The sequence below is a fragment of the Mastomys coucha genome, unplaced genomic scaffold (genome assembly GCF_008632895.1).
Source record: "Mastomys coucha isolate ucsf_1 unplaced genomic scaffold, UCSF_Mcou_1 pScaffold16, whole genome shotgun sequence".
Taxonomy (NCBI): Eukaryota; Metazoa; Chordata; class Mammalia; order Rodentia; family Muridae; genus Mastomys; species Mastomys coucha.
In genome coordinates, this window is record NW_022196898.1 from 92,271,098 (window position 1) to 92,286,644 (window position 15,547).

Consider the following 15,547-nt stretch of genomic DNA (forward strand, 5'->3'; position numbering starts at 1 on the left):
TATATATATGAGTGCTTTCCTCTCTCTCTCTCTCTCTTTTTCTTTCCTCTCTCTTCCCGCACCGCGGTCCTCACTCCCCCTTCCAATTAAACCTCCTACACATGGAACTGTTTGTGGCTGGTGTCTCCAGACGTGCCCACTGCGACTCGACCCCAACACTTGGGGAGATTACGAATTAAATTTTCCCACAGGATTGAGAGTGAAGCTTTAGATGTGGGGTTCAACCAAAAGAGGAAAAACTGATTTTGAAGGCAAGAATCTTGAGAAGAGAGAATGCAAGCTATAGGGTGTCTTCTGAGAGGAGCCATAGAGGAGCTATTTGGCTCTGTTGACACTTCTTAGCTGACAGAGTTGACATCTTAATTTATTTTTTTTTAAGTTACAAAATTGCATGCTTGTCATGTAACCATGCTATTTTGAAACACTATAAATGGGTAAATTAAACTCATAAACACAAGGGTTTCCTCACTACTCATCTTCTTTTTTTCCAGTGGAGATACTTAAATCCACTTTCTCATCTATTGCCTCAAATAGAATAAAATGCTATTAATTGCAGTTGCTACTATGTTTATGTAATACATCTCTTGGACTCGCTTATCATTTAACTGAATGTCTGTGTCTATATCCCCTTCCTCGCCCCTCTTACCAGCTGATGCTAATTATGGCCTTATAGTTTTATCTTTGTGAATTCAGCTATTTTGAATTTCTGGTGTACTTGAGATCGTGCACCTCATCTTTCTGTGCTCAGTTTATTTCACCTAACAGGAAGTCCAAGCATATCCAGCTTTATCCATGTGGGTGCTTCCTAGGGCTGCTATTTTAGGAACAATAGAATGAAGGGACTGTTTCTAATGCATTCTAGATGTCAACCCCCAACACTTTCAGTCCTGATAGGAGCAAGACAACCCTTTGAAGCATCACTCTGTTGTCTAAAATCTCACTCCCAGATTAAGCTGGCAAGTCTCTCGATAGATGTGGAGAACTTTTGAATGGGAATACCACTTTATGTCTCTTCATCAGGAACATCTCAGAAAACAAGGTCACGTTGGTCCCACAATGGCATTAGGAGAAATAGATGTGCGGAGTAGGTTTTGCTTTGTATTCCAGATGCCATCCCTAAGCCCAACTTTTCATCAACTCAGATGACTAGACCATACTTCTAACTGGCCATTCTTTATCTCTGACATTTCCACCCATTATGCATATGAATATGGATCAACTTTAAATATTTGTGTTTACTTTTTGTTTTCTCTCTCTTTCAGAACTTACCATAAGTATGTCAAATGAGAAAAACAGAATTTTATTTCTACTCCTTGTACACATTAAAACCCAAATCAAACCAAACAAAAACACACAAATCAAGACCTAAAGTCTTGATTATCTCTATTCTTAAGTGTTTCCTTTCTGGTTGGTTTCATATACTCTGCCCCTTATACCTTTTCTTGGTTATGGCAAAAGCAATCACAAAACCTCTAGGGATGGGAAAACACTGACCTGAAGTGACTTCTGGGTAACATCAGCATTTTCTGAAGCCAGGGCCCCAAAAGCATCAATGAGTCCATTGTTCTGAGCTTGATCTGTAGCAAGCTCATGGCTTCCACCTAAAATGTGAATGAATAGGCTATGTTGTTTTGCAGAACAAGATTTCTTACCATGATTCCATGATTAACAACATAACAGTTCAAATAAAGTCAAAATTTCCGTGTAGATTAAATTAAATTTTCAGAAAGCCTTTAAGGTCATATTTGAAAAGTAAGTTTAGTTTAATTCACTATAACTGCAGAGCAAAAACCACCATATTATCTTAGTATGGCAATGTCAGTTGCCTGAGGTACTTCATCTGGTTATATTTATGTAAGGTACTAAATTCTGTATTTTTAAGTTCATAGATTTTGCCCTTTAGGGGAATTATGAACTCTTATTTACAACATTTAGACTTTTTTTTTCAGAAGAAAATAACTTTGAAGTAGAAAACTGGAAAGAGGAAGAATTGCTGTATAAAGGTATCTTGACCATGCCTGGTATTGGTTAGAATATTTGTGCGAGAAATAAATTGTAAAATAACCATAAAGTGTTTGAGTGGTAGGAGTTTGTATAGCCAATCACAAAAAAACCCATGTATACATATACTAGTTTGCTACCATGAAAAAAAAGCTAGTATAATAATTGATACTTGTATGTTCTACTATGTTTGAGAAGGTACTAGAAGCATGTAATCAGTTTTAATCACATCTGTATATTAAAATAAGTTACCATACTTAATGTTAAATTAGTTACCATAGTTTGTATTTTCTCATTGTCTTTTAGTCCTGGAAAATCCCAGATTTTGTTCAAATCCTGTCTCAGGAGCCACTTGATTCTGTATACCTCCTTTTCTCTGCATCCTTACTACAACATTTTAGGAGCAGAGAAGGCTTGTAAGTCTCTATAAATTTTATTCTGTATTCTTCCTGCTGTAAAGTAATGTGATCTGTGTGTTTGGATTGACTGTTTTATGTGTCTTTTCTATCCAAGTGGACACAGAATGTGATGAGGACAGAGGCTGGGTCTGTTTGACTCTGCTCTCCAATCCCTGGCCTGGCTCTTGCAAAACTGGGCTTAGAAGAAGTAGTTGAACGTCAGCTCTACATTTATACACAATGATTGAAAGTCTGTGATGTAGAGAGCATGTTTTACCTGTTAGAATGCTCATGTTTCTTACAGCTAAGTCAGCAGATGGTCCCAAGGCAATGAAATGAACGACGGCCCCGCTGTCTTTCACCTCATCAATACAGACTTTGGCTGTGTTGTCCTCCCCATCACTCAGCAGCACAATCTCAGTCCCATCGGTCTGGTATCCTTTATTGTTAAATACCTGCAAGCATAATTCAGAATACCATTATCATGTGAGATCGTCTATCCTCATGAAAAATTAGAAAAAAGAAACTATAGAAAAAGTGTATGATAGAGATAATTTCTATTTTAGAATCATAGAGTTTATGCTCAATAATCCTTGAAGAACTTAGAGAATTTGTCTGACTCTCCCCAACACAAAGTATATTTGTTCAATTGAAAGATGGGTGGGATCAGAAATTATGAAAAATTCACATGGACTAAATGACATCTGACCTCAGAAAACCCAGGCAAATAAATACTTAAAATATGGAACTCATTGTCTTCTCCTGCTGTCTTCTGACAAACCAGTCAGTTTATACAAAATCAGTCATATATACAGCCAGGTGCAGTGATCAACCACACAGCATTAAAATGTAATGGACTCCAGATTAGAAAACCTTTTTTTGAAAATTAATTCTTTTTTTCTTAGATATTTTCTTAATTTACATTTCAAATAGTATCTCCTTTTTTAGTTTCCCCTCCAGAAAAAAAAAAACCTGTTCCCTCCCCTCTCCCCCTGCTCACCAACCCACCCTCTCACACTTCTGGCCCTATCGTTCCCCTACACTGGGGCATAGAACCTTCACAGGACCAAGGGCCTCGCCTCCCATTGATGACCAACTAGGCCACTCTCTGCTACATATGCAGCTGGAGCCATGAGTCCCTTCATGTGTACTCTTTTGTTGGTGTTTTAGACCCTGGGAGCTCTGAGGGTACTAGTTAATTCATATTGTTGTTTGTCCTAAGGGGCTGCAAACGTTCAGCTCCTTGAGTCCTTTCTCTAGTTCCTTCATTGGGGACCCTGTGCTTAGTTAAATCCTTTAAATACTTAGATAACAGGTAGCTAATGGTCTAAGCATGTTGAAATTGCAGATGAGACAGTCTAGTTCATCCCATGCTGGCCTTAGATGGCCTAGCCAAAGATGATCTTGAAGTTTTGATCCTTGTACCTCGATTTCCCAAGTGCTAAGATAGCATATACATCAAAGTTATTTTTTCCTGTGTGTTTTGTCTAGAACCTTTTAAGATTACTTATGCTAAAATCAAGAAGCAAGTATGAATAGTAAAACTTCACTTTTTCCTAAAAGCAAAACAAAAATCAAAATACATGTGCAGAAGATTTTCACCTGAAATGCAGCCTTGATTCCAGAGCAGATGGACGTCCCTCCGTTGGCATTTGTAGGTAATGTTTGCAAGAGTTTGTCTCTCTCGATGTCACTGTTTATTTGGATCAGCTCACTCTTAATTGTGGCCTGGCTATGAAAGTGTACCATCCCTACCCAGGACCTATTTTCAATTATCTGCTTTAGAAAGTATTTTGCTGCTTGGTTCATTCGATTGAGACGATCATTAGTCTGAGTGAAAAATGATAAGAAATGAGTGGTTTTCAATTGAAAGATGAGAACAGATCTCATAAAGGAGTGCTTGGGGCTTATTGACAAAAACTGGACAACTATTAACTTATACTATAGAAGAAAGCAATTGCAACTTTAACTGTTAAACTAATAAGTGTGGTTCTATGTAACATGGGGCACAGGAAGAAGTTCATAGATTTCTACTAGAGGCTGTTCCCAGTGACTAAGTAACCAAGTTAAAGATGGGTCTTGGGTTGAAGCTAAGGCAACGATTCACAGCGTAGCACCACAGTTCATCACATAGTGACTCCTGTTAAGATAAACTCCTAACCCAGGGTTTGAGACCTCAACCAGACTCTCTTCATCTCCAAACATAGCTAACCCTGAGAAGGCTGCCTACTCTGCCCCTTCTACTTCTAGCCTTTCCCTTGCTCCTCTATCAGTGGGGCGACTGCATTGGCTCTCTGGTAACTCACTGGTAACCATTCCTCTCTTAACTTGATAACTGCGCAGGATGAACACACGTTGCACCTTTATTTCCTCTAAATCTTCCTTGTAATCCAAACTGGTTTGCCAACTTATTGAACCAAATCACAATAAAATCTTCTACATATCTACTAATTTGCTTTGTCTGCTCATCTATCACTTTCTCTTTTGATTTTTATTACTTTTTTTGGTATGTTGAGTGTGTGGGTGTGCAAGGATACTTGTACCAGAGCACACATTTCATAGCATACATGTAGAGGTGAGAGGATAAATACAGGGACTCAGTTCTTGCCTTCCACCATTTGAATTCCAGAGTTTGAACTCAAGTTGTTAGGGTTAGCCAAAAGCACCTTTACCCTTTATTATAGTCATCTCTTCTACCTTTACTATAATCATCAGCACCATCATTTATTTTTATGTTTAGTGGTTTTGAGCATTATTCTGTCTTTCATGAAGTCCAGTGTCACCATGGCTCACCTCGTCAGTCCCCCTCATTCTTTGACCTTTCAATAACCACATTCCCTTCCTTGCTGACACTTTAATTTCTGCTTTAGCACATCTGTCCCACCCCACAGTGCAGTCACTGAGTGCTTTATCATATTACACCTGCTTGTGGCTCATATTCATTTTAGCAGCTACCTATTGGTCACAAATATATTATGTTCTCTGGATCAGATGAGGTTCTAGTTCTGACCACTTACTCTGATCAGGAGGGGCACAGGCAGTATCAATAAAATATACAGAACCAGAGATATGCAAAAGGAAATTTTGGAATTGGCAATGGGTTAGCTCCTATGCATCACTCGTAGAGCCTAGCCCTTCTCTTTGTAAAAATGAGTGACTCTGCTACATTGTAGGGGACAGGAATGACTTACATAAGTATCTGATGCTGAATCAGAGAGAAAAACATTTCTGGAGTATAATGATATCTGCTTTTTGCTTTGTTTTATGAGACAGGGTCTAACTGCAGCCCAACTGACTTTGAACTTGACTAGTCCCCCAAAAGCTAGGATTATAAGGACATACTTCCATTGCTCACCCTAAGTAAACTCTAGATGTCTCAAGTACATGCAGCTCTGATTTCAAAGTCTAGCACACTGCTTACTATTCACTGCATGATAAAAGAAGAAAGGAATGACTGCAGGAAGCCATTTGTTCTTCATGGTGATGCTTTTCTTTTTATGAGGAGAGCACTCGGACACTTGAGAAATAAGATGACATCATGTGGACATTCTGCTTATTGACTCTGCTGCTTGAGCTGAAATGAGTTTAAGCATCCACTGATATACCATATTCTCATTTCTCTTAAGCATTTGATATGCAGGATTCATGGTTGAAAACAATCTCCTTTCAGTATCTTGTTCTGACTAAAGGCTATCAGAGTTCTCCTCATAAATTTTCTGGATTAAAAATGGATACCTTTAGGTTATCTCTTTTTAGATATGTTGCTCTAAGTATAATATTTTTTTCAATATCTTTCAGGTCATGATCTCAGGAAGTAATAGATTTTACTTCATTGTACAATCATAAGGGCCATATAACAAGTGGTGATAGTATTTTATGACATCATACAATTAAAAAAGTCACATAGCAAGTGGTGTTTAGGGTGTGTGTTTGCTATTTGGTCATCCCTATTTCTATACTCAAAAGAAAAACAAACAAATGAAAACAAGTCCAAGAACTCACAGCCATACTCCCGGACACATCAAGAACTAGGCACACAATTCTTTCTCTGATCCTCAGCAGTGAGAAGAAGGGTGGAGAGGGTGGCATCTCCATGGGTATGCTGTTGTGAAAATCCTCAGAATTGCTGATCACTTCCCACGTACTTCTGTAATTGCACTTTTCATTATGGAGAGTTGGAGCCTCTCGGTTATGATTTTCTTTTTTACAGAATTCAGTCACCTAAAAGTGTAATAAAGTGTATAAAATTACTATCTCATGTATTAAGAAATGATCTGGAAAAGAAAGGGGAGGTATGCCCAGTGTTAGAATGTAGAAGTGATTCTGCTGCTCTACCAAAGCGGAGGTATGCCCAGTGTTAGAATGTAGAAGGAATTCTGCTGGTCTGCGGCCGTAGTTGAGACTTTGCTAAGGTCGGTGACCTCACTAGGTATGGAAGCTGGCTTGGTGGACAGCCAGGCATACTTTCCCTCCTTGTGAGTGGGCCTCAGGTTCAGTCAGACTGCTGTTGGTTGCCACATGTATGTTACATCTTTATGCATATCTTGCCATGCTGACCACTGTGGTTTATGTGTATTGTAATGGGAGAACTCTTTAATTGCTTTGTTCCCTTGGGAGCTTGCATAGTATTTTCTGTAACAGTGGGAAGTAGACTGAACTTTCAGGTCAGACCCAACTCAGGTCACCTGAGTCCTATACCCTAAATGTGTGATGTATGCAGCAAAAGGGGCTAATTCTTAAGCCCCAAAAGGAAATTAAGGGTTCTATCAATAATCTATGTTTTTGGAGTCTCTTGGAGGACTACCCTGATCAACCATTTGAAGTTTTCTTCTGCAGGGTAGTGGAGATTTTGTCACTCTGTGGTTCTTGTGTGTGGGCTTTGTTAGCTAAAATATGTAAATGTGTGTGTGTGTGTGCGCATGTGCGTGTGTGTGTGTGTGTGTGTGTGTGTGTGTGCATGTGTGCATGTGTGTGTGTGTATGTAAGTGTGTGGTGTGTGTGTGTGTATGTGTATGTGTGTATATGTGTTTGCATGTGCATGCATGCCCATGCATTTACTGCATGGTAGGTATACAAAGTATAAAATTATATGATTCCTTGAGGCTTAATTAAATAATCTTGATGCTAATTGTCCCTTGTCCCTCTTCCTTACATCCACAGATAAATGTAGCTGCCGCCTCTCATTAAAGAAGCCACTCTTGTCAGCAGATGGAGATCATTATAGAAAACTACACTCGGACACAATGCAGAGATCCACAGATCATGTGGAGCTCCAATGGGTACATCTACATTACATTTTCTGTATCTATGAGTTTGGGGACATCATGAAGAAGTGGTGGAGTGATTGTAGGAGCCAAAATACAAGGAAGTCTTCAGTGAAGCAGTCTCTGCTAGAAATAGCTGCACAGACAAGACTAAGACAGTGGCATCATCCGTGGACATGTTAACTGGAAGAGGAGACTTCCAAGGATTCCGACCTCTAGACAAAGAAGCACAGACAGCTGACCACTGCTGGGAGAAGATGGTTAGACTCTCCCCAGGATGAGCCCACTTATTGGTTGTCCAATGCTGAATGGTGTCCTTGAACCATTTGCATACCACCAATGAAAACAGACTCAGCAAGTCATTTTTAAATATATTTGTGCACACACATACACAAATACATCTGAACGTATGTAACAATAGTTATCAAAGAAAAAGCAGCTGTTCGGAGTGAGGGTATGGGAGTGGTCTGAAGGAGGCTATCTGGGAGCATTCAGCTTTAAGTAAAACCACATTTTTAAAAAAATTAAAGGAGAATATGTAAAGTATTTAGCAAATATACATGCTCAAGTAAAATGCTATTAACACTAATATAGACTTATCACTATAATAGTTAGCAATGATTATTTACCTACTAATAGACAATAGTGCTAACAATATATAATCGAGAATGAATATTTACTGGGTGTCAGTCAATGTTCAATGACCTCTACATTAACATATTTAATCTTCATGTCATTCTTAACATTCTTTATATCTCAGGTAGAGTGCTTGCCTAGCAATGTATAGTTTCTTACTTTTATTTACATCATGATCATAATCATGATCATCAGCATTATTCTTTTAAAATTAATGATATTAGACAAATCCTTTGATTATAGATTCTGCACACAGTGACTGGTATACTTACAGAATTGATACTTTGCATGAACATTATGGATGCCTTTTCTGATTGAACTTTATCAGGGAAGAATTGGCAATCCTTTTCATATAACTTTGTGGTAGAATTAGTTCTGCACCTTCTGGTTGTACAGCTTCCCCCTTGGCACGTATAGACTCTATTCATTCCCGTGATACCTGTGGAGCACCTAAAAATATGGAAGTGAATCTAAAACACAGCTTAGTCATTCATTTGAAAACTGATCCTGTTCCCTGGGCTTTGTGGCACAGTATTTCTTGTGTAGGTGCCATGACCTAATCTAGAGCTATATGCTGGCAAAGGTTAAGAGGGCCAATCGAAGAAGAAATCATTTGTTTTTCAAGAAAGTGTGAAAAAAGGGGGTTATCTCTAGTCACACTCAGTGAGTCTCTCAGCTGGAATGAAAGCTGTGGGTAGGTCTTTCCCATAAACAGTCCCGCAGCTGGCCTGTATTAACTCTCTGTAGGCACCTGGTTAGCAGAAACTGTGGACCATTTATTCTTGGTGTGCGGTGCGGCCTTCTTTTCCAGGAAGATGTCCTCTGAAGAGTGGGCCATCACATAACTACATGTGCTTTGACTAAGGAGCATCTTTTTATTTAGAGAACAATGTGACTGGAGTCAGAGAAGGAGGGACTGCCAAGAAAGACAATGGAATAAAGAGGGTTGATGTGTGGTATTCCATGGGAGAGTCATAGCCAGCACTGACCAGAATTGATACAGCAGGTTTTAGCCGGAATGCATTTCATTGGCTTACAGTTCAAATCCAGTATGCAAATTCTAAAGGAGTTCTGGCATCTATGCGAAAGATATGTAAATAAAAATTGTCAAAATGTCAACTAAATGATTGGCAATGAGGCTATGTATATTTTTGCACATAGTCATTGTCTTCAAGGAAAATGGCCTAAAATAAGTATAAAATAGGCTTGTGATATTGAATCTGCCTTGGGACAAAACATAGATGCTTGCCATTGGAAAGGACTCTAGGGCAGTTAAAAGCTGGAGGTCATTTAAGGGTACTTAGGAGTCAGTCCATGCCTTGTTGCTTTGATTTTCTTTGATGAAGCGCTGTAGAATGGCTGGTCTTCATTGTACTCATCAAATACTCCCCAGCGAAGGTGGGCCCATTCATGGACCAACAGTTTTCCTGTGAGACATTTTTCAAATATATAATCATAAATCAATTGGTAAATTTTATATCTCAAAAATTTCCAGGCCACAGAGATGGCTCAGTGGGTAAAAGTGCTTGCCTCCAAACCTGACAACCTGAATTCAGTCCTTCAATCCCATGTGGAAGGGGACAAGAAATGACTCTCAAGTTGCAAGTTGCGCTCTGCCCAAAGACAGAGACATAGATGGAGACAGAGAGAGGAGAGAGAGAGAGGAGAGAGAGAGAAAGAAAGAGAGAAAGAGAGAGAGAGAGAGAGAGAGAGAGAGAAGAGAGAAAGAGAGGAGAGAGATGAGAAGAGAGAGAAGAAAGAGAGAGTCAACATTTGGGTTTAGGTTTTCTGTAACTCCTAAAGTTTATATTTTGTTTACAGAAAGGCATTTATATTAAATGGTACTCATTGCTGTACAGAATATGAATTTCTATGCCACAGCATGTTCTATCAAGGAAACATCATGGAACATGTGCCACAGTCACAGTAAACTAGGATTTGATTTTCAGTTCTTGGGAGTCAAAGGTCTCTCATATTAGTTTATAGCATGCCAAGTACCAACCCTGTCAACAGCCTAATCAGATATACAGAACTCTGCTGTATAGATATTTAGAGGGTGCAACTTTAAGAAAAAAAGCAGACTAAAAATGCTCCTGAAGGAGTTGATATTGAAAAAAGATATAGGTATGCTATTGTAGATTATGTAGATTACATCAGCTACTCAGTCAAGAATTTGGTGAATTTTGAGAAAATTTAAATGCCTTGGAAAAAGCACTTTAAAATAAGTTACTTGTTTAACTTCATAAAGCTAATAGAGGAATCAAGATTTGGATCCAGGAATTTCTGTTTCAAACTGCTTATTTAATAGAGTATAAGGCTGCTTGTTGCAAACATGCAATAATTTAACCAAATTCCTCACCTGAATCTCCATATTCATCTTGTTTTTTCCCCAGTACAAAGTCAGGGGTGAAGTGGATGTATTCTGCTTTCTCTTCACACTCTGTGAACTGCCGGGTGTAGGGCTCATGTCTGCCCTCAAGGGTGGGAGGTGCAACTTTAACATCAGCCTGAGGATGTTTAAAAAGATCATTAACTCGAAGAACGGAAAAGACAATATTTAGACAAATTCTGAATCAATAAATTTGTAGCAAAGCTAGCAAGCACTACAAATCACTTTTTTGTCGTAGTTAGAGGAAAACTTGATACTTACATGCTTGTAACTCTCCTGTTTTGGCCTCCTGTACTCGACACTGTCTTTCCAGCTCTCAGGAATTAATATAGACACATTTTTGAAGAAAAACCTTTTTTCTGTAGCTTCAAAAAGGTGTGTGGATGCTTTAGTCACCATTTCCTATTATCAAATGAAAAAGATGTGTAAAAGTGATCATGAGAGTGTAATCATGTCTCAGCCCCGCTTCTCCTGTGTATTCTGTTAAGCTGTTACTACAAAAGCAGCCATTCATCAAGCTCATTCATCAGCAGGCTCTGGCCACCCTTCTAACCTGACTTCTGTCCATCCAAAACTTGCTTCACTCTACACCTAGAAAAGCTTCCAGGTCCTCAGTCATCTCACCTCAAAAGACGGTTTGGGACACATTCTTGGTAATTACAATAATCAATTTATATAGCTATATACTTGGAGTCATTTATTTGGTTCTAATATTTGTGTGAACACTTTTTGGTTGGCTTATGGAATGTCTGAAGCCTGGTTACTTTACCCTTAGTAGACTAAAGACACTCCTAATTTTCAGAAATGAATCAAAGCCAGCTCTAGCAGATGCATGCTAAGGAGAACAGCTCACAGGAGCTTTATCAGGATGGCACTTTCTTTCCATACTCTTGGGAGAGGTGGGAAGGTTGGGCCCTTGGAGGGCAGGGTAACACTCCACAGCACATGTAAAAAAAAATGATCACAGAACTGTTACTCAACATGAAAATACTCAATTTCTCCCATTATCTTAAGTGCAAAGCTACTTCAGTTTATTAGAGGATTTCTCTCTCCAGAGAGTCACTGTCTAATAAAGAGAAACATAGATGAAAAGCAATTAAGGTGACTGTTCCATATAACCAGGTCTCTCAGAGGGAAGTAAAATATAAATAAATATAAAAGAAAAGAAATGAAAGCAAAAATGTCTTCACTTTGCAGGAGCCATCTGGGTCTCCACTGCTGTGTCTATCAGGACAGACCCCTCTGATGGTCCCAGCTTTAACATAAGCCCACTGCTCCTGATGGCCTCCATCTCTCACCCAGCTGCCCTCTGAGAGTCCAGTACCCTGAATCACATGCATTGTAAAGAGTCGGCAAACTGATTAGAGTATAGTCATGAGATTAGTCAGAGTGTCAGAGTCCAGAGAATGAAGGTTCAGTTCAGGAAGGCTGTGCAGAACTAAAGTGGCCCAGAAGCTGTTTAGCACAAACAGAAGGAAGATAAAATAATTATCTTTCTCTGTGATGCCTTTTTTCAAAACAAGAGAAATTTAGGCTTCCATGTTCTTCAGGGAGTACTCTCTGTACGTTGGAGATAACAGAGTAGTGGTGATTCAAACTGAGTTATGAATTGGACCAGTAGGTGTCGCAGGATTTTCCCTGTCCAATTACATTAGTGCAGGGGATGCCTGTAATTGGACAGGGAAAAGGGAGGCGGAGCTAAGAGTTGAGAGAGAGGAGCATCTCAGGGAGTGGAGTTAGAAGAACCACAGCCTCAGATGTGAACCCATGTGGCAACTACCAGCCACAAGTAGCTATGATTTCACAAGGTTAGAAATACTGGGTTAAAAATTTATCATTATCAACTGTCTCTGAACTTATTTATTGGCATCTTGTATATTGTGATTTTATTGATACATAAATCTAACTGGTTAACAGTATTCTTAAGAGTCTGATTTTAAGAAGTTACTGGGTATTGTGAGGATGGAAGATCTGTTTGGTTGCTGGAGTGTGGGACCGCTGATTATAGCAAGAGGGAACTAGTGGCTAGCAGGAAAAGCAGGCCAGATGCTGAGAGGGCTAGCTGTGGAGAATTAGCAGGACAGTAGGAGTGTGGAAGTGTCGTCTGGCACCCCTGAAAGTTGACTTTTTTAAAAAATATTTTCTGCAACAAGTAGGCTTGCTGTGTACAACAGTGTAGATTGTGTACTGTATAACTCCAAGGGACTGCATTTCCTTGAGAGTCTCCATGACTCAATTGCCTTTCTTAGATAGCAGCATGTTTGTAGGCCATGGAGAGCTAGCTATCAGAGATCCCATAGGTAACTTCCATCTTTAGAGATACCCAGGTGCCTATTAATGGTTTCTCAAAGTCTTCTAACCAGAAGTCTGATGGTGTTCCTTCTAAATTCCTCCCCAGATTTCCTATAAGGTTTTGATTAAAAAAAAAAAAAAAAACTAACATGAAATATCGGTGTTTGCAGAAGTGGTCAAGTTTCAAATCCAAAAGGATCCTGAACACCAAATAGAAATGAAACTTGAAAATGGCCATCAATTATAAGAGTTTTCCAAAATCATTGTGTACAAGTAGATGGTAGCAAGTCACAAAATTGCTTGGTGACAGAGGGCATTGTGAAAGGCTAAGTGTCAAAAACCCACTAAACTATAGACATGTTGGCAAAGGATCGAATTTCTACTTGTAATGTTCAATAGAAGACTATGCTGAGAATTCTTTTTTGTCTCTAAAAATAGTCATCAAATATCCATTTTCCAATTCAATAAAAGTTTGAAGCTAATCATTTATTACTGAACACCAAGAATCTATCAATCAGAGTCTGCTCTTCCTATTCTATAGGAAAAGCATTTTTTGTCTTTTAGAGTTCAAAAGACACCAGGTAGTGACACTCTGGGCTGCTGGGGTGGTTTACAAAGAATGGGTGACAAGTGGAATCCAAGGGAAACCACAGGGATAATTCAGTTCATGCCCAGTAGGGAGATAAACAATGGGCCTTAGGGCCCCAGTGGGGATGACCACAAACCAAGGAATAGAAGTTATGGATGCTGCTCCTGAGGACATGAAAAATGATCATGTAGTTGAAATGCCAGTCGGAATGTTGGAGTTGGAAGAGACTTTAGCAAACTAAAGTCCTAGGTTTAGTGAGGGAGCCTCTTTCTCTGTTTACAACCACTTGGTAGATTCACATCCTCCACACACTGATCCTCTCTAACTTTTATCTAAGTACACATTTTCCATCTCTCCATGAATTCAGATTTCTGTCTCTTCTATCTGGATATCAAAATGCACCTCAATTTGAAACCACCCTGAGTTAACACCTCCTCCCCGGGTACAGCTCTTTCTTATCATTTCCCTTCCCATCTGATGAAAGTCCTTTGGTATTTAAACCAAAGTGGGAAAGTTTGCCTTGCCTCTTCACATTTCCTCTCTACCTACTCCTTTTCACACAAGTATAAATCAACAAGCATGTTCTCTCTGATACTTTCCAAATATGTTCAGCATCACTTGAGTCACTCCTGACACCTTGTCTCAGTCAACACCCCTGTCCATAACCATAGCCTGGCTCCTTTTGCACCCCTATGCTACATTAATACAGAGATGGGATATGACTGAGCCTTCTGTGGTTTCAGGTAGACAGAGTGGTCCTAGAATAGGCCCCAAAGTGCACACATCCTCTGCTAAGCTCTTTCATGGAGTCTCATTACTCAGAGGGAATGTAAAAATGAGCTTTCTAGTAGTCTGGGCTCTGCCACTGCATGAGCCTCTCCCAGCTTCTGTGTAATACACTCTTCCTCCAGCTGATTCACTGTTTCCTTGATGACACAAGCTGTTATTATTACTCATACAAGGCTCTCGTCTTGGTGTCTACTCACATGTCACATCATGAGTGGGGCTTATGTGAGGGCTTCCCTGCAGGAAACACGCTTGCCTGTTAGAGCTGTGCTATGCTCTGTCCTGCTCTCCTGAGGCAGCATGCTCCACAGTAACCTACTAACCTCGTGTCTACTCTCCCACTCACTCTGATGTTACTGATGACCCTGAAAAAGAAGGCAGACCTATAATTCCTTTTTCTTTTCATTTATTTCTCTTTCCTCAATGGTATTGCAAGCACATGTGTATGCATGCACAATAAATAAGTAAATAACAAAAACAGAACAAGAATCCAACTTCTTAATGGCAGGCAAGGACGCTGAAGGTCAGAGGGGCTCTCTGCTTCGTCTTTGATCTTACAGTGAGGAGATAGCATCTCCCCCTTCTAGAACCTCTAGACCCTCCATGTGGAATGTCTTAGAGCCTTCATCTCATTCTATGCCTTCCCAAACTGTCTGCTCTGTTTTCAAACTTCTCAAACCTTTCAGAGGTTTCCATGGTAACTCTTACTCTTACTATTAACCTTTTCATTGTTCATAACTCAAATAGGAAAAAGCCCATTTTCTTACCTTTATGTGTTCAATTATAGTTGCATCTTCTGGCACAGCAGGATCAATGGCAATGATGATGTCTTCATAACCATTCTCATTCAGCCTTACCAAGGAAGTGTCTGACCCCCGTAGCAGGTACAGGAGGAGGAGGATACCAACCCCCCTGGAGAATGCCATCATTCCAGCCTGCTCGCCCAGAGCCCTTTCTTTCTCTGTGTCTTTTGTCAGGTCTATATATACTCCTAAAATTCACCTGTTAGCTGATTGAGGGATGGTGACTGTGTAAAGGTCAATGTTCATATAAAGAAAACACATCACCAGGTTATATAATAGGGTTTTTTTTCTTTTGGTTTGGTAATGGTTAAAGAGATCAGAAAAATTTAAAATACAGAGCACCATCTCTTTTTGAGACAAAATACATTGCTTTCCATTTTCAGTTATTT

At 39.5% G+C, this 15,547-nt stretch overlaps 1 protein-coding gene across 2 annotated transcripts in view; it reads right to left on the reverse strand.

Moving 5' to 3' along the window:
• The window catches only part of LOC116094375 (calcium-activated chloride channel regulator 4A), a 31,509-nt gene extending 16,225 nt beyond the window's left edge, over positions 1-15,284 (reverse strand). Inside the window, exons 1-9 of one of the 2 annotated variants that reach the window (XM_031376184.1) lie at positions 15,123-15,284; positions 10,950-11,090; positions 10,659-10,806; positions 9,618-9,726; positions 8,572-8,749; positions 6,402-6,620; positions 4,002-4,229; positions 2,677-2,854; positions 1,495-1,601 (exon numbers count right to left, since the gene is read on the reverse strand). In XM_031376184.1, the coding sequence (XP_031232044.1) occupies positions 1,495-1,601; positions 2,677-2,854; positions 4,002-4,229; positions 6,402-6,620; positions 8,572-8,749; positions 9,618-9,726; positions 10,659-10,806; positions 10,950-11,090; positions 15,123-15,284 (1,470 nt within the window). The remainder of the gene's footprint in view (positions 1-1,494; positions 1,602-2,676; positions 2,855-4,001; positions 4,230-6,401; positions 6,621-8,571; positions 8,750-9,617; positions 9,727-10,658; positions 10,807-10,949; positions 11,091-15,122) is intronic. The other variant, XM_031376185.1, reaches the window with a different exon arrangement.
• Between the last annotated feature and the right edge of the window lie 263 nt (positions 15,285-15,547).